Consider the following 22,773-nt stretch of genomic DNA (forward strand, 5'->3'; position numbering starts at 1 on the left):
ACATTTCTTTAAAAGATTAACATTAAAAACATTAAAACATTAAGGGAATGTTAGCCAATGTTCCTAGAACGTTCCCTGCTAGCTGCACCTTCAGTGCTTGGCCCCTGATAATGACACTTAAATCTGCTCAAGTATTAAGCATATTACATTATTGTTTGTTAATTACATAGTCCGTTTCTGAAATAAATTTGTGAAACAAAGAACAGATTGACAGACTCACCAAAATGTCTGGATGATCTTCTCCACTCATCCATCTTCACCCAATTCACGCAGTCACTTTCCTCTGTTAAGCACTTTGCACTGACTGTAAAAAATGTTGCAGCAGTCTTCGTATTAATGTAGGTGTGTGTTATATAACAGTTGATTCCTCATTATTGTAAAAATTCAGAAACTGGTTGGACTTGTTACTTGGCGTACATTCCCTGCAACTTCCTGCATTATGATCATACCAGTGCCATGTGATCTGTCAGAGGACTACCTGCCACAAAAATACTATTTAAATGATAAAACTAGCCACACTTAAAAAATAACCATAATACTTTAATTTTTAATTAATTTCATTAATTTTTTTTACAATATACCATAAATGTACTTTAAGTTTACCTGCAGTAAACCTTAACAATATTGTTGCTGTGGTAAAATAACAATAAATCTATATGTTATATAATTCACACAATGTCAGAAGAGTTTTTAATCTTTATTTTCTTTCATTAGAGGAAATGCTGAATTTAAACAGTAGCTTGTGTAAAAATACTAGCCAAATAGATAAATCAACAAATAAAATGTTTCACACAAAACTGATTAGGGTCCTTTAACTTTAACCATTGTAATCCAATTGTGTAACATTTATATATTTTACTGAAGGATGAGCAGCTTCAAATCAAAAGAGAAAGTCTCAAAAACATTGGGCGTAGAGCACACCTTAGATCCAAGTATCTATCTCTTCTTGAAAGACACAAATTCATTATGTCAACAACAAAAAACAAACATGTCATTCATAATCAAATCATTAATTTGAAGTAATTGAAACATTGGACTTTCAATTTAAACATAAGTACTTCTAAAATCAATACATATTTATATACAATAATGCTGATTTGCATTTCATATCTCCTTCAATACTTTCATTATTCTTTGTGTTAAATTAACAAGTGTGAATTATATAAACTCTGAGCAGAGAGTTAAATGAACACTGAAGCAGTGTTAAAGTCAATGAGATAATAAAGTGATTGATTGATGATTGAGCATTATTGAAGACACCTAAAGCAGAATCACTGAATCACTGAGCAGAATCAGGAGAAAATAGGAATTTTAGGTCACCATTATGGTGATCAGTGTTTGTTTTAGTTGGGCTCTTGACCCTCACATCATTAACTTGATCTAATTGTGTTTTAATGTAATCATTATTTCACAGTCATTTGACCTAAATTTGTATAGCACCTAATTTCTGAGATAAGTTTATCTTTATGGATTATAGCAGCACTGTCTGTGTAGAGCAGGCGAGTCCAACCCTGCTCTTGCCATCCGACTGTCCTACACAGTTTATCTCCAACCCTAATCAAACACACCTGAAGCAACCAATTAAGGTCTTCAGGGTCGCTTGGAAATTAAAGGCAGGTGTGTTTAGTTAGGGTTGGAGATGAACTGTGCAGGACAGTCGATGGGCAGGGACATTATCATCACGTTATCAAAGAGCGCTTAATAGACCTTTCTCACAACTTCCGTATTTGTGACCGGAAATACGCAATTGTCGTGGTAACCTTCTTCCGCTCTATTCATAAAAGATAGCGCCGCAGCCAACTAGTAAGTGTTGTTGCGTACCGATCTTTTTTGTTATTCACAAAAGCAGCCATATCTGTCGTTTTCATTCCTTCCCCTCGTCAGTTCCCTGTTGATGAAGTTCGACGGAAATGGATTTTGGCTATCTGGCGGCCGCGGGATGTTTTTGATCCTGTGATATATTGTAACGTTACTTCCCAAGTCACCATGTTTATTATTTATGTATTATGATTTGTGTATTATGAAGTAACGTTAGTTCATGTTCAACTTTATTAAGATCCCAGGCAATTTGTATCCAGCGTAATAAACACATAAAAATATACAGCACAATATAAAACAAGATAAATAAGGACACACAACAGTAGACTACATATAAATTTAAAATATTAATATAACATTATGAGTATTTAACAATCTGATTGTACAAGGGATAAATTAACATTTGTATAAATTGTTCTTCATCTTCGATAGTTCTATAGCATGAGCAGTGCAAAAAAAAGATCACTAAATAAGAGCATATGAATAAAACTGACAGACCTTTTTGGTATTCACGTCAAAACGCAGTTTATTGCCAATAACAGTCTCTAAATATTTATAACTTTCCACACACTCCTCACCTTCTCACCTTTAATGAATGTATATTGGGAAGAATGAGCTTCTGAAATCAATAGTCATTTCTTTGGTCTTAGATACATTCAGCTGCAGACAAGCATCACCACAGCATTTTACAAAGTCATCAACAACTGGACCATGACAAGTTTAAATATTTTTTAAGTTTTGAAGACTCTCTGATCAATTTTCTCTTCCCTGGGTATGTTTTTCTGATGTGTTTACGGTTGACAGGAACTCCGTTTCCACAACGATTACGTACTTCCGGTTTTTGTGAGAAAGGTCTATTGGTTTCCCTCAGAGATGAAAAAAGTGTAAAAAAGGAAAAGTGCAACTTATTTCTACGAAGATGGGACGTAATGAAAAGCCTGTGGTGGTTGTGGTTTCTCCTTTGGTCGCACTCATGGAGGACCAAGTAAAAGAAGAAACACTCGTTATTTAACTTCTAAAATAAGTAAGTTCTTAAATAAATAAGTTCTAAATAAGTAAGTTCTTCTTGCCAACTGTGATATGCAAAGTAGTTGATTTACTGCGTTGCTCTGATTGGTTGTAGGTCTTGAGTTTTATTTTTCCTGGTTTGGTTAAGACACGCCTCATAATCAAAGCCCTACGAAGTAGTTTCAGACTCACATTCTGACCAGAGAGTATGACGAAGTCAGGCTACCATACATTAGCATTATAAACTAAACAGTTTTTAGAGATAAAGCTCTTTACATTTGATAATCATGAAAACAAATTTTAGAGAACGATTGTATATGTACCGATGTGTAATTAGACCAAAGGTTCATTTTGCACCGGAGTTCTCCTTTAACATCAGGTGTCTTCAATAATGGTTAATCATAACTCAATCAATCACTTAATTAGCTCATTAAATTTAACACTATAGGAGGATCTTTGTTGACATCATTGTACGCATGCGCGAGTCGTTGGGTGGCAAGAAAACAAAAGAATGACCGGCTGTAAAGATCTTTAATCTTTGTAAACAGCTGTATCTTTATGCATTTTGAGCTATGCGTGTATGTCTCTGCCGTTAAATGAAGCGAAATGAAGCAAAATGTAGATCTACATCTGGGGAGCGATATTTTTTTCTAGGATGGTAACGTTAGGGGAAGACTCATAAATGGTATTAACCACAGTGACGGGTAGGTTTAGGGACGGGGTTGGTGTAGGTCATATACAGTAATGTAACATTAAGTCAATGGCGTTCATAAACACGCTGAAAAGCGATTATGCGTGTTGGAAATACGAATTGGTGTGTTATACATGCGCCATTTCATGAGATCAGTCTGTTAAAGCAGAGGTTAGACCTGGCCAAGCAAACTCACAGCGTGATTCGCATCTCCCGTGGGTGATCGCAGAACGGAGAAATAATCACTGCTTACTGCAAAGCCAGGTAAGTCTTCATTGATCAGTGTTCTTATTTATTTATTTAAAATGAAATGAAAAACTTTTTATCAGGCCCCCAACAAGCCGTACAATCGACCACAGAGGAAGAGTGAACCATCTTCTTCTCTAAATCCTCCTCCAAATGTGCAAAACAATCAAATTACAGGTCTCTTGCGGCGTTTCTTGCCACACGATTCCCATGATGCAACGTGACAAACGTAAACAATGACGTCACAAAACATCCTCCTATTGAGTGTTGATTTAACACTCATTGTAACACTTTAACACTCTTGAGTCTGGAGCCAAATGAACTCCTAGGAAACTTCATTTAATGTTGGAGATTTTGCTGTGTGAGTTCACGGGTGGAATAAAAATGTGGCAGGACTTTTACTTTCTGATCCCCTGGACTTTCCACCTCTGCTTAAATGTGAATCGCCCTATATAGAGGTCTACTTTTGCTTTCTTTTTGTCCTGGTAAACATCTCTGATTTAAAACATGTTTAGAAACATCTAAAAATACAGCTTCATAGATTAAACTATAAAATGTTGCTTGAATCTACATACATATATTGTTGTTGTAACATAAGCAATAAATCATGATCAGTACAGCAATTTATTTTCTCCCCTGAAGCAATACCATTTATGATTATGTATGTGTATAAATTACAAAGATCAAAATATATGAACAGACTCACCAGGTTTTATAGATGATTTGTCGATAACTGTCGATTTGATATTCGATAACTGTTTTTTTTTCACAGTGAAAGCATTTCAGACCTTATTTAATTACTTCAAGTGTGTGTGTCTGTGTGTTTGTGGGTGTGGGTATGGGTGTGTGTGTATGCGTGCAAAGCTGTGCATTGCAATAATGCCTCAGAAAATGGTTGGACTACATATGTGGCATACTTTCCATACAACTCCCTCCATTATAATCTAATACGAACGGTTGAAAGATTGTCCAATTGTCAAATATATAGTCAAGTCAAGTCTTCAGTTATATAATGCTTTTAACAATTGTTTCAAAGCTGCTTCACAGTGACAATAGCAGCCCGATCTCATGAAAGTTCGTGTCTATGGCACGAATGTCATTTCTCGTGGCATTTATACGCCAAAAACAGTTTTTGCGTGTATTTGGCACGCGATTTTCGCGTACATATGATACGCACTTTTTTGCGTATAATACGCACGAACTCCCCACCCCCCTCCCCCCTAAACCTACCCCAGGGTTTTTTAGTGCGTACCATATAAACGAAAAAAAACACTTTTGGCCTTTAAATGCCACGAGAAATGACACTCGTGGTATAGATACGCATCTTCATGAGACTGTGTTGGAAATCAAAGCAACAGAGATTGTTTAGGCTTTATGGCAGCTCTAGAATAAAGTTATTTTCCAGTTAAAGTTAGTTTTAAATTATTCACTTCAGTCGCAACGATCATTAGTTATTAACTTATGGGCTGCTAACATGACACCGTTTTAACAGAAAACTCTGAAGTTCACTCTATGTAAACTTTAAAAAACGAGAACCTGTGAGAACCTTCCCTGAAAAAAAAACAACCATCAACAAATTACTTGTCTGGCATTGAAATTTATAATGCTGTATTGTATCGCTTTGGCGTATCTACATGAACCGGAATTATCCTGACAATGACTAATCTGTACAGAGGTAAAGAGAAGGAGGCCTTCACAGGGGCACAACTGAACCGAACTGAACCGTGTCCAAAGTTCCACCGGAAGTGATCTTTCACGCGTCTACGTCACTCGTTGTTTACACAGAGATTTCGGAAGTTTTACCTTGCACTGTGAAGATCTAAACATATTTAGATATAGAGGAAATCGCAATGGAAGACGATTTCGACATATCTTAATATGTTTCGTGTCTTAGGCCATCAATGTGTACTTACATTTACGAGTCATCAAATCATGTTTAATTTGGACTTCTCTGTGCATGCTCTTTGAGGTGGTGACCATAGACCTCCATTATATGACTGACAGACAAGAACGGTTTGACCGAAAAATGTCAAAATTGAAAATACTGTGGAAACAAAGACACCTACATCTTGGATGCCCTTGAGGTAAGATAAAACATATCAAAAATTAATTTCAAAGTAAACTATCCCTTTAATTATCTCATTAACGTTAACACGTTCATTTAACACTTGTTTTAACACATTAACACTCTTGAGTCTAAAGCCAAATGAACTCCTAGGAAACTTCATTTAATGTTGGAGATTTTGCTGTGTGAGTTCACGGGTGGAATAAAAATATGGCAGGACTTTTACTTTCTGATCCCCTGGAATTTCCTCCTCTGGTCGCAAGAGATTCAGTGGATCGCAAGTGTTTCAATGTGTTTCATCTCAAATGGTCTCCCATAGAATTCTCACAAAATTGTTAGTGTACATGTACCTGATATGACTGCCTAAGTGAATTAAGTAACTTTCCTTTTTAATTGATGTAATATCATGAGTCAACTCGTTTTGAAGCGGTCTCTTTAAATGCAAAGGAGATGCGTCATACCCCGCTCGCTCTCCAGGTTGCTGAGTTTAGACTCGCTTCAACTCCATATACGATTATATAGCGTCACAGAACATTTTTATTCACACGTAAACAAAATGTCAACAAAGGAAGACTTGCACATCAAGCCTTATATGTTTGATCCAGAGTGAGTGAGTGGAAAAAGACGAAGACGAACCTGCAGAACAACGTCTTCACATGATTGTATTGCAATGGTATGCAACTGTATTGTGTTAAAAGTGAAAGTTGATTATTTCTCAGGTTAAAACAAGCACACTGACAAGATAAATGACAACGGTCTAATCTTACCACAAAACAATCTGTATTGATAATATGACACGTTTAGAAAAGCATCAGAAAAGCAGCTAAATGACCATTGAAAACTCAAGAACAATAATACTGCAGACGTGTAACGTTACTTCAAAACAAAAACAAAGAAAGACAAAGGTACTGCTAAACCATGACCACCATGTGTTTTAAGAAAGTAAAGTACTTTATTTTTATTAACGATATTTACAGCTTATCGAAATGCTCTGTTCGTCGTCTCCTAAGATAGAAGGAATTTACCCCTCATTCAGATGAAGTCAATCGGCAAACCCTTCTTTATACTGGCGGAGGGTGTTGAAGTTGAAATCCTTGTGCTACAAAGTGCTACGCTCATAACAAAATGACTTCACCCACAGACGTGGGTACAAATTCAACCAGGCACTTCGAAGAGGTTCTGATGCTGGGAGACGGTGTAATGACGCGTGTGGATCACTACATCCAACAACCGAACATTTTGACTTGCCCTCTCGTAACTTCTGCATCATTGAGCTCGGACTACAAAATCGGAGCGAGAAATAATAATGGCGGATTGCTCGAAGTGTTGGGCCGGTAGTCAATGTCCTTTATTTGTCAGTTCCGCTACAAATATGGTGACGTAATTGTTCAAAAACGTCATAGAGAACAGAAAAATCTGAAATATGACCAAAACAGAAAATAAAGATATAAACGAAGCACCTGAAGAGAATAATTTCATCTTTTCTGTACTCCATTGAACAAAAAATCTATCAACGTTAGCTGAGTCCGTCCCTTCCCAAAATGCAAGACCAATTTAATCAAATTACATACAAATATATATATTTTAAGCTTGTAATATGTTGTTTAAAATTGAAATTAATTTGTATTATATATCAATTTTTTGCTTTTAAAAATTATCACATAACAACACAACTTTTCTTTTTCAGTTTTTCAATTTCTTGTAGCAGCTCATGTCTTTCTATTTCTTTCTTGATTTTTAGTTCTCTTTTTTCTTTTTCTTTCTCTTCTTGCAGGTGTTTATAGAGTTTTTCCAGTAGCTCATGTTTTATCTGATTTTCTTCCAGCTTCTCTTTGAGTTCATCTTTTCTTTCTCTGAAATCATTCAGTTCTTCTGCTTGTTTTCTGGCTTCATCTTCATGTTTCTTCTTCATGTCTTTTATTTCCTCTTCATGTTGCCGTTTCATTTCATCTCTCTCCTTCTCTTCTCTTTCTTGTCTGTTTTTCTCCTCTGTTTCTCTTCTTCTTTTCTCTTTTTCTTGCTCTTGTTTCAGATCTTCAATCATTTTCTCCCATCTCTTTCTCTCTTCTTCTCGTCTCTCATCATCCGCTTGTTTTCTTCTCTCCCACTCCTCTTTTCTCTCTCGTTCCAGTCGTTCATTGTTCTTTTTCATTTCATGTTTCTTTTCCTCATATTTTCTCTCTTTTTCTTCTCTTTCTCTTCTCTGTTTCTGTCTCTCCTCTTCTATCTTCTGTCTTTCTACTTCTGTCTCTCTTTTAAACATCTTTATCATTTTCTCCAGTTCTTCTCGTTTTTCTCTGAGTTGTTCTTCATGTCTCTCCTTCCTCTTTCTTTCTTCTTCCTCTCGTTCTCTCATCTGTTGTTTCATTTTATCCTCCCATTCTCTCTGCTGTCGTTTAATATCCTCTTGAATCTCTTTTCTGTCATTTTCAGCCTCTTTTATTCTTCTTTTCCATCTCTGTCTCTCCTCTTCTTCATCTTTATTCCTCATTTTCTCCTCAAATTCTCTCTTCTTTATTTCTTCTTCTTGTTTCATCTGTAATTCTGCAATCATACGTTCTTGTTCATTCTTCATCTTTTCTTGTTCTTGCTTGTATTTCTCTTCTCTCTTTCTATCTTCTTCTTCTTTTTCTTTTAGCTGTTTTTCATACTCTAATCTCTGATTTTCAATCTCTCTCTTCATCTCTTTTATTTTTCGATGATATTCGGCTCTTCTCTGTTTTTCCTCTTCTGATTGTTTCTGGTTTTCAATCTCTCGAATTTTCTGTTCTGATTTCTCTCTTTCTTCAAAATCTTTTCTGAGTTTTTCCTCTTTTTCTCTCAGTTGATTCTGCATTTTAATTCTCTCCTCGTCTGCTCTGTGTTTCTCTTCCTCAAGTCCCTTCATCATGTTTTTCATTTCCGATTCATATTTGATTTGAAACTCTTCTCTCTGAGTCTCCATTTCTCTCTCTTTCTCTTTTAGTATTTCCTCAAATCTCTTTTTAATGGACATCTCTGCCTCCTCAAACATGCAGTTAGTGAAGTATCGACCCTGATTAGTGTTTTTCACTTCTTCTATCATGTTCAACAGTCGAGCTACTTGAGTTTTGTCTAGTTTTTCTCTGTTGTTGAAAGCCAGGAATCTGTTTCCACAATCTCTGATCAGTTTCTTCAGTTCTGCAGAGTTACTTCTCTTCACATAATCCTCTATAGTTTTACCCTCAAGTTCGTCTCCTCTAGTGAACAGGACGATGCTGAACTGAGCAGATTTTGGACCAAAGATCTTCTTTATCAGATCAACAGTGTCTGTTTCTTCCTTTGTGAATCTTCCCACAGTCAACACAATGATGAACACATGAGGTCCAGGTGACGACAGTGAAACACATTTCATTATTTCTGCCACCAGTTTTTCATTTGTCAGTGTTGTGTCAAAGAGTCCTGGAGTATCAACAACAGCGACTGATCGACCATCAACTTCACCAACTCCCTTCTGACACACAGTCGTCACTGAATCTGAGCTTGACTGACTCACAAACTCATTTCTTCCCAGAATAGTGTTTCCTGTTGCACTCTTTCCACTTCCTGTTCTCCCAATCAGCACAATCCTCAAACACTCTGAATCATCTGATTGATCTGCAGCACATTAAAACACAAATTAATATTTGAGATCACTTTTCAAACTCTAAGTAGGATGTTGCACTTCTTTCTTAATGTTTATAATAAGAAAGGAAGAAAGAGTAACAAAAGTGGCACAATCATGACAGGACACCCAGCATATATGGTTGAAATTTTGTGAACCATTTAGAACAGAGGTCTCAAACTCGCGGCCCAAATTTTGTGGCCCCCTACTTGATATTAAAATGTAATGTTAGTGCGGCCCGCCGTTGCGTTTGCCGCATTTTTTTTTTATTATTATTTTTATCCCTTATGGGCTACCATATATAGTCTCGTGACAGCTTACGGAGGGTTTGTTGTCAGTTGTCATAGACAACCACGAAGTACAAATATACTGCGCCTGGAAAAAATGAGCGCGTTGCTTCAATTATGAGCGCGCTGGGTGCTTGATGCGCGCCTACATCTGAAACGTACTTGAGCGTGCAAAATATGTGAGCGCGATATGTGAACAGGCGAGCTACCACCACCAAATCAGGCCACAGCTAACTGATAGCTCGCGAGCGACGTGTTGGATACCCCTGCTCTAAAACAATGTGAGAATAATCATTTTGAGCTTGTAATATGTGTTGTGTCTGAACGCGTTCAATGAACTCGTTCATATTTTGGGCGAAGGTGAACTGAACGTAGCCTACTGTATTACTGCCTGATGAACGTTACAGTGAACTCGTTCATTCAAGTGTCTGTGAACCGAGGAGCGAGGAGGCGTCGTAAGATCATTTAAAAGGGTTTTATGAGGTCGGTGAGGATGGGAAAATCTTACATGTCTGTGCAAACTTTGCTCATCGATAAAATGATTGTTATCTGTGGTTGTATATTCTGTGGCAATAATAATAATAATAGCCTAATAATAAAAAAGAAGCTCGCAGCAACATATGGAAAAAAAGAACTAACTAGTTCATTTTTGAAATATGAACTGAACTAGTTCATTTTAAAATTTGTGAACTGAACTTTTAACTAGTTCATGTAATGAACTTGGTCCAACAGGTTGATAAGAAGGTTTGCTTTGATATGTGCAAAGTCAGTAATTTGCCTGTGACACTATACATGTGTAGAAAGAATTATTTGTATTTCAAAAGCAGTAATTGTTTTTCTAAGTATAATAAAAGGAAATGTGCCTTTCGGGGAAAAAAAACATTCAATAAAATAGTGTTGTATAAAGAAAATAAAAAGTAAATATGACTATCATCACAAAGATGTTGTGTATAAGAAAAAGACAGAAAGTTAAAATTAACTTCAACTGACAGAAGGACACCTCATGAAGAACCAATCGTGTACAGAAAGGAATGTTCAAATTCAGAGGAACAGTTCAGAAGAAACGTTAACGTCAGTTGTTCCATTTTTGGAATACTTAAATAATTTTTTTTTTTTTTGAATACTTGATGCGGCCCGGCCTGACCCAGACTCTATCTCCAGTGGCCCCCAGTTAATTTGAGTTTGAGACCCCTGATTTAGAATGTTCTATATTTCTGCATAAATCCAAAACATTGTCAGATGTTCACATAATCCTAAAAGTAGACAGCAGTATGACTGAACTTCTTTAATTAAAAGATGGATAATCAGGGAGAAAATAATAACCAATCAACTGTCTACTACAGTACACAGCAAAATCCCCAGTGTTAAATTAATACTTTAAAGTGTGAATTATATAAACTCTGAGCAGAGTGTTAAATGAACACTGAAGCAGTGTTAAAGTTAATGAGATAATTAAGTAAATAATTGAGTGATGATTGAGCATTATTGAAGACACCTGATGTTAACAAGCAGAATCACTGAAGGAGAAAACCGGAATTTTTAAGTCACCATTGTGGTGATCAGTGTTTGCTTTAGTTGCATGGCTCTTGACCCTTAATTCATTAACTTTTAGTTTGATTTTGTTTGGCTGCTGTATGTGAGTTATAACAGCCAGCTGAACAAATAGAAACGGTGATCTGATGGTGATGGTTGTGTTTTAACATAATCAGTATTTCACAATCATTTGAACTGAATCACTAAATTCATATTGAGCGTAATTAATGAGTTAAGTTTACTTTATTAATTATAGTTGCAGTGACCGTGTATAATTTTTTTTAACGTTTACAACATATTAAAAATATTTTTGTAAAAGTTTCTCTTATACATTTTTTTTACTTCTGTTCAATATTTTTTAAGACACAGCCATCAATAATCAGCCTGTGAATCTCAACAATGGTGACAATTATAACGCATGTTGCATTGCATTCTGGGTGCCACCAATCAAAACTCATGGCTCCCATCATGCATCGCTGCACGAATAAATAATGAGCTTATGTTCAGAGGTCATCTGTTTGTCACCATTGCTGAGATTCATACACTAATTCTTATTCTAACACTATTCTATGTCTTTGTGTGCCTACAAAAAAAATTGGGGGGATTTTTTCACTTAATTATCTCATTAACTTTAACACTGCTTCAGTGTTACTTTAACACTTTGTAGAGTGGGACCATATACACTCTAAGCAGTGTTAATTTAACACTGGGGATTTTGCTGTGTGGGGGTTGTTGTAATTTACATGTAGCTGAGAGTATATATGTGTTTTTTCTTGATGACTCAACTTTTGTAAATAACAGTTATCCACACTGAAAATAAGCTGTCTGTCACACACACACACACACACACACACACACACACACACACACACACACACACACACACACACACACACACACACAAAAACATTTAGTTGAAAGAACTTGACATTATTTGTGTCTATTGGACACTATTCTTTACAAAATCTTTTGTAGTTGAACCAATTCAACATTTTTTGTCTATTGGAATCAGATGTTCTTATTATGAATAAACAGGTTCAGATGGTTTTTTTATTTTATTGAAAATGTTTGGTCACAATTTTGGTGATGAGCGTTTCCTTGAGTTGGTCAGTTTGACTTGACAATTTATGAGAATTTGTGGTCTTTGTAAAAGAGTTTAGCAAAACACATAATTTGTTTGTTTTTTATCTAATCCTAAAGTTAGGATTATGGGATTATGATAAAAAATATATCTGAAGATGAGGTGCTGGGTGTGTTCTGTTGAACTGAAGAACCATGGAAATACTTCAGCAATATCTATATTTTCAGAGTTCAACGCTGAAACTCAGAAGTAGTGACCCACTAAGCAAAATTATGTCCAAAAGACGTCTTTTCAACGTCTTTGTCACAAAAGTCGGATGTTGAACAGACGTCCACTGAGGAGCCAGAATTAAAGTTTTTATGACGTCTTTTTTTATGTGTTCTGCATGTTCGATATAGACATTCTTCGTACCAGGTTAAAAACTAGTCAAATGTGGCCATTGTGGCCAATGATGTTTTTTTTTTACATCATTAATGATCTCATTTAGATATAATTACTTTGACTATTGCTGTAAGATGATCTTAGTGAGAATTAGCAGAGGTTTAGATGTTGATATTAGTTTCATTTGAGGTGTCAGGTGTTTGCTTTAGTTGGGCTCTTGGTCCCCTTTATTTTGACTTTAGCTTTTCTTAGGCTGCTGTAACTGTGTGTTTGTAAAACACAGTTGATGTTGAAAAGAAAGCCAAGAATATGTAAGACCAGGTGTTATCAGCTTCATGTTGATGTTGATGAAATCATCAGAATAAAAAGCATCCAATATTGTCAGATACTTTGGCACTTCTTGTCACCTATCTTGTGGAAATACAATATTGGCACCAATAGCATTTATAATATCACTTATTAAGAGGTGAATAAAACTTATGTGCATACAATGTTTAGAGCAAATGTATCATGTTGTCACAAATGGATATCAAGATTTTGCATGTGATTCACAACAATGGTGGCAATAAAAATAGTCATGCTGCATTTTCTTTTGATTGTCACCATTGTTGTGATTCATATTCCAAATCTTGATGTCTGTGTGTGACTACATGATGCATCTGCTCAAAACAAACAGTATTTTTTTACTCGATTGGCACCAATATTGCAGTTCCATAAGGTGGGTGATTATGAATGCCAAATATAAAACCAACTTGGTGAAAAAGCTCAACATTTGATGCTTGTTTTGTGATGATTTTGTCATCATCAACATTGAGCTGATAACACCTGACGTAACTTTTTCTTGGCTTTCTCTGTCACAAGAATTGCGTTATACAAACACACAGTTGCAGCAGCCAAAGAAAAGCTAAAGTAAAAATAAAGGGGACAAGAGCCCAACTAAAGCAAACACTGATCACCACAATGGTGACACTTCAAATGAAACAAATATCACCAACTAAACCTCTGCTAATTCTCACTAAGATCATCAGACAGCAATAATCAAATTATATCTAAATGAGATCATAAATTATGTTAAAAAATATGTCCACAATGACCACATTTGAACTAGTTTTTAACCTTGTACGAAGGGTCCATGAACATCTATATAAGACGTGCAGAACACGTCAAAAAAAAGACGTCATAAAAACTTTGATTGTGGCTCCTCAGTGGACGTCTGTTCAACGTCCGACTTTTGTGACAGACTTTAAAAAGACGTCTTTTGGACATCATTTTGCTTAGTGGGTCACTTCAGAGTTTCAGTGTTGAACTCTGAAAATCCGAGCCGACCGCCATCTTTTTTCCTCGTAGCCGAGCCGTCCAAGTAAAACTGTTTTAGCTTAGCTAGTTCATCTATTGGTAATGTAAAGTTGTCTAATGTCTCTCCATCTCAAATTATCCATCAACATAACCTGTGATGAATATTTCATGTTTGTTCATTTTTTGGAAATACGAAAATGAAAACTATTTTTAGTTCTCTTGTAATGTTTTCCAGTCCACATTACTTTATACAGGAAGTTGAGTCAACAGACTGCATGTTGCATCAAATCTTGTTTTGAAGTGTAATAAACTTTACACTATAAGTTGACTCAACTTAGCTCAGTCAAAGCAACAAGAGGACTTGACTTAGTTAAGTTGAGTCAACTAATCTTTTTTTTTACCATGAACTTTAACACTGGGGGTTTTGCAGTGAAAATCATAATGGGTCCTATCAGAGATTTTGAGAGTAAAATACACTCACCCTGTGATGGTGTTTTCTGGTTTAATTCTTTAATTTTCTTCTCCATTCTCTTCAGTTCTTGTTTATATTTCTCCTCTGCTTCACGTCTGGCTCTGTTCTCTTGAGCTTTCACATACATCTGAAGTGAATATGGTTTAGTCTTCATCTTCTCTATATAATCCAGTAGTTCTGGGATCTGTCTTGAGTTTTCAGATTCATTAAACTCCATGCAGTTCTGATCACCACGTAGTCTGATTAATCTCAGAGTTTCTAACCTGGATTTGACTAAATCTAAGTCTCCGACGTAAAGGTTTGAGGTGAAGAGCAGCATGACATGCTCTCTGGAGTCAAATATCTTCTGGATCTTCTCTATTTCTGCTTTGTCTTTATCAGTTAGTGGAGAATCAGGAACAATGAAGAGGAAAACATGAACTCCAGGATCACAGAGAGACACACAGCGGAGAGTCTGACGCATCACTTCCTCCTTTGTGAGCCGAACGTTGAACAGAGCTGGAAGCTTCACCAGACTGATCACACGACCATGAAGATCCACATCTTTCCTAAAACACGTTGATCTTCTGTCTGTTTTCGGCAGAATCAGGTCTGATATGAAGGATTTGATTTTCTCGTCATTCCCGCACAGAACCAGATTCAGCTTTGACACTAAAACATTTTCAAAAATATTGGTATATATTGGGCATTTATATTAAGTAGAATACATTAAGACTCACATATAGAGACTTACTGTTTGGGCGATTGCCATCGGGACTTCTCTCTCTTTTGCTCCCTGCAATCAAAATAAAACACACACTTATGCTAGTTATGTTATTAATTGTAAGTTTCTTTGGAACAAAGCATCTGCTAAATTAATTATCAATAAACTAACACTTATATATTGTGACACAGACAAAAAATGTTAATAACAAAATATTTTGTTATTTTATATTTGATAAATATGATATTTGATATTTATCAGACACAACTTATCAGATAATAAATATAGATGTTTGATAAATTTCAGATATAATTACATATTCATCATATAACCTGTCTGTATGTGTCAACATGGTATAGCATTTGATTTTATGTTGTCATTAAATGCAATTACGTTCATTAGTATACATGTATTTTGCAAGTTTATTTAAGAATCTAGAATGCTCCATTCGGCCATTTTATTAAATGCAGCACAGTCTTGAAAACTTACAAGGTTTCGGGATAGCCAGGAAACTGGATGTATGTCTTTTTTCTTTCTTTTTCTCTTTATGGCTCTCATCATATGTTTTAACCTCTTTGGAAGAATGTAAAGGTCTGCTGTTGTCTTTGTCCAGTGAAGAGCTGGTTTCAGTTGCCTCTTTAACATCATGTGTGCTTTCATCAGTTGTGTGGTTAATAGCCTCTTCCCCAAATACTTTCAGCATTTCTTTAACCCTGCTCATCTTTTCCTGAAGTTTTTATACTGCAGTTCTAGTATTATTATTATTATTATTATTATCTGGAGGAGATTCACTATCAAACGCTGCTCGTCCCAAAAGGTAGTTTCACTGTCTTCTGACGCATTCTTCAACAATCTCTAAAACACACACACACACACACTTTGTAACAGCATTTCATTGTTTTTCACAGGCAGAGGTGAAAAGTCCAGGGGTCAGAAAGTAAAAGTCCTGCCTTATGTTCCCTGAGCCAGCTGATTTCACTAATTAGTTATATCTCCTGTCTGAATTAGCAAATCCAGGTGATTGGAACAAAATACTGAGGAGGACTTTTACTTTCTGAACCTGGACTTTACACCTCTGTTCAATATTACTGCACACAGGATACTTGTACTGTACCTGATCATATCAAATTCAGAAGTCACAAACACACATGTATACATAATTATGATTTTTTTTTTTTTTATTGGATGTTCATCTGGTAAATTTAAAGTACCAAGGAAAAGAATATGTTTAAACATGTTTATACAAATAAAAAACACAATCTCAGTTTGAAATGTACACTCTCGGTACAAAAGCTGTCACTGGGATTGTACCTTTTCAAAAGGTACACTTTTGTACCCAAAGGCTGCATATTGGTACCTTTGTGGTACATATTAGCACCTAAAATGTACATATTAGCACCTGAAATGTACATATTAGCACCTGAAATATACAGATTACCACCTAAAATATACATATTACCACATAAATGGACATATTAGCTCATGAAATGGACATATCAGCACCTAAAATGGACATATTACTACCTGAAATGTACATATTAGCTCATGAAATGTACACATTAGCACCTGAAATGTACTTATTAGCACCTAAAATGGACAAAAGTTTACTTTTTAAAAAAGGTACAGCCCCAGTGACAGCTTTTGTACCTTTTTTTCTGAGAGTGTAGTGGTGAACTCATGAGTGGCACTTATAAACCATAGTTGAATATGTAATGTGGCTTTGTTTCTTAATCAAACCATTTTTACATAAGAGAAATACATTAAAGTCACCATCACAGCCATGTGGGGCCCAATGTCTTTAACCCGGGCGTCAAAAACGTTTCGGTTCCAAAATCGGAGGTAAAACGTATGTAACGTTAGTAGATATAGCAACTCTCTGAACATAATCTTCTCCAGAGCAGCTCATGACCCAGGTTAGTTTACTTCAGAGTTGATGAGACTCCAGTGGGCATGACAGATTGAGTACAATAATATTGTATAATTATATCAATATATAAAGTGCTATTAAAACAAGGTAATGTTAATTGTATTACCATGGTAATTGCCAGCAGCATCTTGTTTGTTTTCAAGTAGCAGGGAAATCATGCGGAACCGACGCAACTCTGCCGTCATTATGTTAAGCCCGCCCACAAACTCTATACACAATGTGATTGGCTTAACCAGAGTTTGTTTTTTCAGCTCGCAAGCCAACGGCGAGCTGCTAGACCACACTGGCTGCAAAATTATTTTGCTGCCACTGGGATGCGTCTATATTTCTAGGCTAAAATATGATATGATATATCTTACTTTTCAAGCCATGTGGAAGCAAAATGACTAAACAAAAAATAAACTTATACAACTGTGTTATCTTTGCAAGCACCGACTGTATTTCACTTAAGCCTTTCTTTAATAAATATTATTAAAGTGCCCCTATTATGGGTGTTTGAAAATTACCTTTCATGCAGTGTGTAATGTTGCTGTATATGTGAATGTAAATGCTCTACAAAGTTGTAAAGCTAAAAGAGAACTAAAGTTAGTTTATCTAAAAAAAAGAAAAAAAAAAGACTGAAGAACGGCTCAAATGAGTTTAAAGCCCTTTGAACAGTTTGCGGTATGTACTGAAACTACTCCTTTAATCTGCCATGGCTGCTAGGAACAACAAAAAGGGAGTACGAATAGAGCTTTTCTTTTTATAGACCATTTCACAAGATGTAAACAACACTGGTCCAGAAACACTTCCTGTTTCAGTTTGTAACTGTTATCTTTATTTCACATGTAAAGAAAACATCTTAAAGATGTTTGTTTAACTTTTTGATTCCGTTTTAAATGTTCTGTTGGTTGTATTTTATCCCAGCTTTTATTTAGTGTTAAAAAACTGAAACAGGAAGTGCTTCTGGACCAGTGTTGTTTACATCTTGTGAAATGGTCTATTAGATTAAAGCACTAATGTAAGATACAACAGACGTAGACTCCTAAATCGGACAGACATCAAAGTTCGATTAACAATTAAAACTGGGTTGAATGTCTTATCCCAAAGTTTGTTTGACATAAAGCTCAAACCCAGCTTGCACTGGACGTCGGTTTAACATTGTACATTGGAAAGATGTCAAATTTTGGTTGAAATTTCATCATATTGATATATAAACCCAGTATTTCTTTGATATGAAACTGCAATGGCAGACAGAGATCAAATTTTGGTTGAAAAGAAAAATCATGCCGACTTATTCGCCAGTCCCTCAATATTTTCCTTTGGATTTTTATGAGGTTTTTCAGTTTATGAGTAATAAACAGAGCCTGTGAAAAATCATTACTTGAAAACAACAAGCAAATCAGCACATTAGAATGATGGAGTAATCCATTGAAATCATGGGAATAATAGAATAATAATAATAAAAAAAAATAATGTTGATATTCCCGTAGAAAACTTTTATTTTAAATAGTGAAAATATTTCACGATATTACTTTTTTTGCTGTGCTTTGGATCAAATAAATACAGCCTTGGTGAGCAGAAGAGACCAGTAGCGTATGCATAAAAAACAGATCCACCCATGTAATGGAGGAAGCCTTTGTTACTTACTTCCTGCGTATAGTTTAAAAGCTAAACATACAAGTTATGTACTTTGCATAACTGTGCAAAATATTTTTTTCATCATTATTTTATGCAAACAACTCTCAAATCAGCTTTCAAAATATGGACGCATTTTGCAATAATGTGCTAAATTCAATGTGGAATTGAAAATATATGTTATTATGTAAGATGATTGTTTTTTTTTTTGTTGAAAAAAAAAAGGCAAATAAAAACCTAACCTCCAACTAAGTGAGTAACTTATTATTTTTCCTTTTAAACTCATGTTTTCCTTTCTCTCAGTACCGGAAACATGCGTTTAAAGTCAGAAGAACAAAGCGGCAGTAAATACACTAGTTAATGCCAACATACACAAACAGTTAGAAATAGAGATATCAACATACCTTCACTCTGCTCCATTTAATCAGAAACTTCTATGACATTTGATAAAACCTGTGCGTAAAACTCACATCCTTGTGGAGGCTTTAAAACACATTCGCATAATTTCCATTCTGCTGTCTTTCTACTCCATGTTTAACGTAACAGTTTTGTGTTAAAATACACATCTCTTGGTTAAATGTTTAAATGTATTTTATCAAGCAAAACTTGACAAAAAAAGTCACAAAAAAGCTGATTTATTAAACAACGGCTCAAAGTACTTGCGTGCTAAAGTACTTTCATTAAGATTTTCAGCAATGCAGACAACCAAATCATTTCTGTTACAGACAGACAGGATGTGGTAGGCCTACACTTCTTTTGCGTCTCAAAGAAGACTATAATTAATAGCAGTTACCTAGCTGAGGCATTACATGTCATTATTTACTTATTCATATGTTGCACCAGGATTTTCACATTTTAGTTTCACAGTTTTCTGCACCTTTTTTTCAGCATGCAGTGAAGTAGTCTGATTCATAAACAAATTAAAATTCACCAGAATACAATAGCTATGAGCTTCAACACCAAGAAAAGCATGTCAGTTCAAACGGCACGTGAACCGATCATATCTCTTTACTAGCCTAGTTAATTTAATAGTAATTTAACACAAATGATCAATGGGTATATTGAAAAACACAGTATGCTAATCTCTAGGTATGGTGAAGGGTGTGTGATGATATTTTATATTATAAAGGCCAAGGAAACTTTATCAGGATGTTTTGTATCCTGGTTTCAAGAAATAACTGGCCTTTAAAAATAAAAATCTGCCTGCCTCTATGGGAATTTAACATTGTACCGACTTATGCACCCTGTATTTTAAGGAAGAACATTTATTTATTTACAATACATTATACATACACAAAGAAAATTGGTGTCCTTCACAGCAAAATCCCCAGTGTTATATCAACACTGAGAAGTGTGAATTATATAAACTCTGAGCAGAGTTTTAAATGAACACTGAAGAGTGTTAAAGTTAATGAGATAATTAAGTGATTAATTTAGTGATGATTGAGCATTATTGAAGACACCTGATGATCACAAGCAGAATCTCTGATGGAGAAAACTGGAATTGGTATGTTACCATTATGTAGATCAGTGTTTGCTTTAGTTGGGCTCTTGACCCTTAAATCATTCACCTCAGATCTTTGCTGTAGGTAAGTTATGATGGGTTATGATGGGTTATGATGGGCTATGATGGGTTATGATGGGCTATGATGGGTTATGATGGGTTATGATGGGCTATGATGGGTTATGATGGGCTATGATGGGTTATGATGGGTTATGATGGGCTATTATGGGCTATGATGGGTTATGATGGGCTATGATGGGTTATGATGGGCTATGATGGGTTATGATGGGCTATGATGGGTTATGATGGGTTATGTGGGGCTATGATGGGCTATGATGGGCTATGATGGGTTATGATGGGCTATGATGGGTTATGATGGGCTATGATGGGTTATGATGGGCTATGATGGGTTATGATGGGATGAGTCGGGATGGGTCAAGGCGCAGGTCCACCATAGAGGGTCCTTCGGGATAAACAGAGAAACTGATATTGGCGTAGACGCCATCCTTCTTTTGATGTACCAATTACATCAGGATTTACGGGACGTGTTCCCGGTTCCGGCTGATCTAAACTATGCAGCCTAATTTGAATTTAGGAAGTCTATAGTGTGTTATGTGTATGCAAGACCAAAGAGATGTGTTTTTAGTCTAGATTTGAACTGTCTGCTTCCCGGACAATGTTAGGAAGATTGTTCCAGAGTTTTGGTGCTAAATAGGAAAAGGATCTACCACCAGCCGTCGATTTTGACATTCTAGGTATTATCAACTGGCCGGAGTTTTGAGATCCCAATAGACGTGAAGGACTATAATGCGTTAAGAGCTTGCTCAAGTACTGCGGAGCAAACCATTTAGTGCTTTAAAAGTAATCAGCAATATTTTCAAAATTTATACCATGTTTAATAGGCAGCCAATGCAGGGTTGACAGAACTGGGCTAATATGGTCATACTTTCTGGTTCTGGTAAGAACTCAAGCGGCTGCGTTTTGGACTGGTTGAAGTTTGTTTGCATAAATGGCATACTGAAACAGATACAGTTCATGAACCATTTGTACTAAAAGCACAAGTATGATCTCATTTGAAAGCTTCATGAAAATAAAATTGAAGTTGGCATTGTATCAATCTAGAAATGCACTGCAGCTAAAGCCACATGTCTGACTAGGGCTGGGCGATATATCGCACGATATTGTTAAGCGCATCTAATCAGTAAAGCCACTTCCCTGATTAGCAGTAAATCATCTTCACCTGCTTTCAGATTTAGTGGCATTTACTACAAAGAGCAGTAGATCACTGACAAGCTGAGCCATATCGCATTAATTATTGTTGGCAATACGTCCTCGATATTAACTCGATATGGCTCAGCTTGTCAGTGATCTACGGCTCTTTGTAGTAAATGCCGCTCCATCTGAAAGCAGGTGAAGGTGATTTACTGCTAATCAAGGAACCGGCTTTACTGATTAGATGCGCATAACAATATCATGCGATATATCGCCCAGCCCTACCCTATCTGAGATGGAAGAGATTGGGCCAGTTTACGGTGCCACTGGACCTCTAGCCCAGGGACGTTCTCTGCTAGGGTGGTGCTACACCAGTAATGCTGCCGTTACCGTTAACAACACTCTCAGCGACTTCTTATACTATCAGTAGCAAAATTAGCTTACTCCTTTACTCACCTCATCCAAGGTTTTCATTCAAAATCTCTTCCAGTCAGAGCAGTATTAAAGCGCTATTAAAGCATTAAAGCAGTACAGTGAAAACAGTCGGATGAACAGTGGCACAGTGCTCATTCAGTAAATGCATAGATAAACAAATGTGTTTTGAGTCTGGATTTGAATGTGACTACTGTAGGAGCACATCTTATCTCTTCTGGAAGCTGGTTCCAGCTGTGGAATATATACATTGAGCAGTGTTAATTTATCACTGAGGATTTTGCTGTGTATGTGAAATGACTATGGTTCAGAAGTTGAGCTGTTGACATAAAGGAAATTATTGCACTGTTTTCCATCACATGAAGATTTCATGTGATTTCAGGACAAAGCAGCAACAAAGACAAATCTCACTGAATTATCTACGTAGGGAAAAGTCAGCGGTGTATATAACTGTGCTGTACCTGAAATGTAAATCCTTGCCACTTGTTGTCGCTTCAGAAGTATAGTTAGGTTGTTTACCCGTTTTTCTCGGTCTGTCTGCACCAGTGGACACTCGTGGGTTTTAATAAATTGTAATGTCTGTGGATCCCCTGCTGAGGATGATGGACTTAAAGGCCTAAACTGCTTGAACCCCGATAAATGCTGCTTGCAGCTTTAATTATTATTATTATTTAATTAACTTCTTTAAATGGCATTTTGGTCACTTTTAGACATAAAATCTAAAGAAAATTACACATACAGCAAGATAATCCAAATTTAATTACAGTGTGTTGCCTATATATCCAGCTTAGGCGTGGATTCTTCCTTCATTTTTAATTTGATGAAACTGTTGAATGATAGCTCGGTAAATTTGATACCAAACATATATTTAATATCAG

General features: G+C 36.0%; 1 protein-coding gene across 1 annotated transcript in view; it reads right to left on the reverse strand.

The window, feature by feature from the left end:
• Window positions 1-7,059: 7,059 nt before the first annotated feature.
• Window positions 7,060-22,773, reverse strand: part of LOC120463206 (uncharacterized) — a 52,902-nt gene continuing 37,188 nt past the window's right edge. Inside the window, exons 5-8 of the mRNA XM_039652134.2 lie at window positions 15,693-15,938; window positions 15,234-15,275; window positions 14,510-15,151; window positions 7,060-9,443 (exon numbers count right to left, since the gene is read on the reverse strand). Coding sequence (XP_039508068.2) covers window positions 7,486-9,443; window positions 14,510-15,151; window positions 15,234-15,275; window positions 15,693-15,938 — 2,888 coding nt within the window. The 3' untranslated portion in view covers window positions 7,060-7,485. The remainder of the gene's footprint in view (window positions 9,444-14,509; window positions 15,152-15,233; window positions 15,276-15,692; window positions 15,939-22,773) is intronic.

This window comes from Pimephales promelas, chromosome 3, assembly GCF_988280905.1.
Source record: "Pimephales promelas chromosome 3, fPimPro1.hap1.1, whole genome shotgun sequence".
NCBI lineage: Eukaryota > Metazoa > Chordata > Actinopteri > Cypriniformes > Leuciscidae > Pimephales > Pimephales promelas.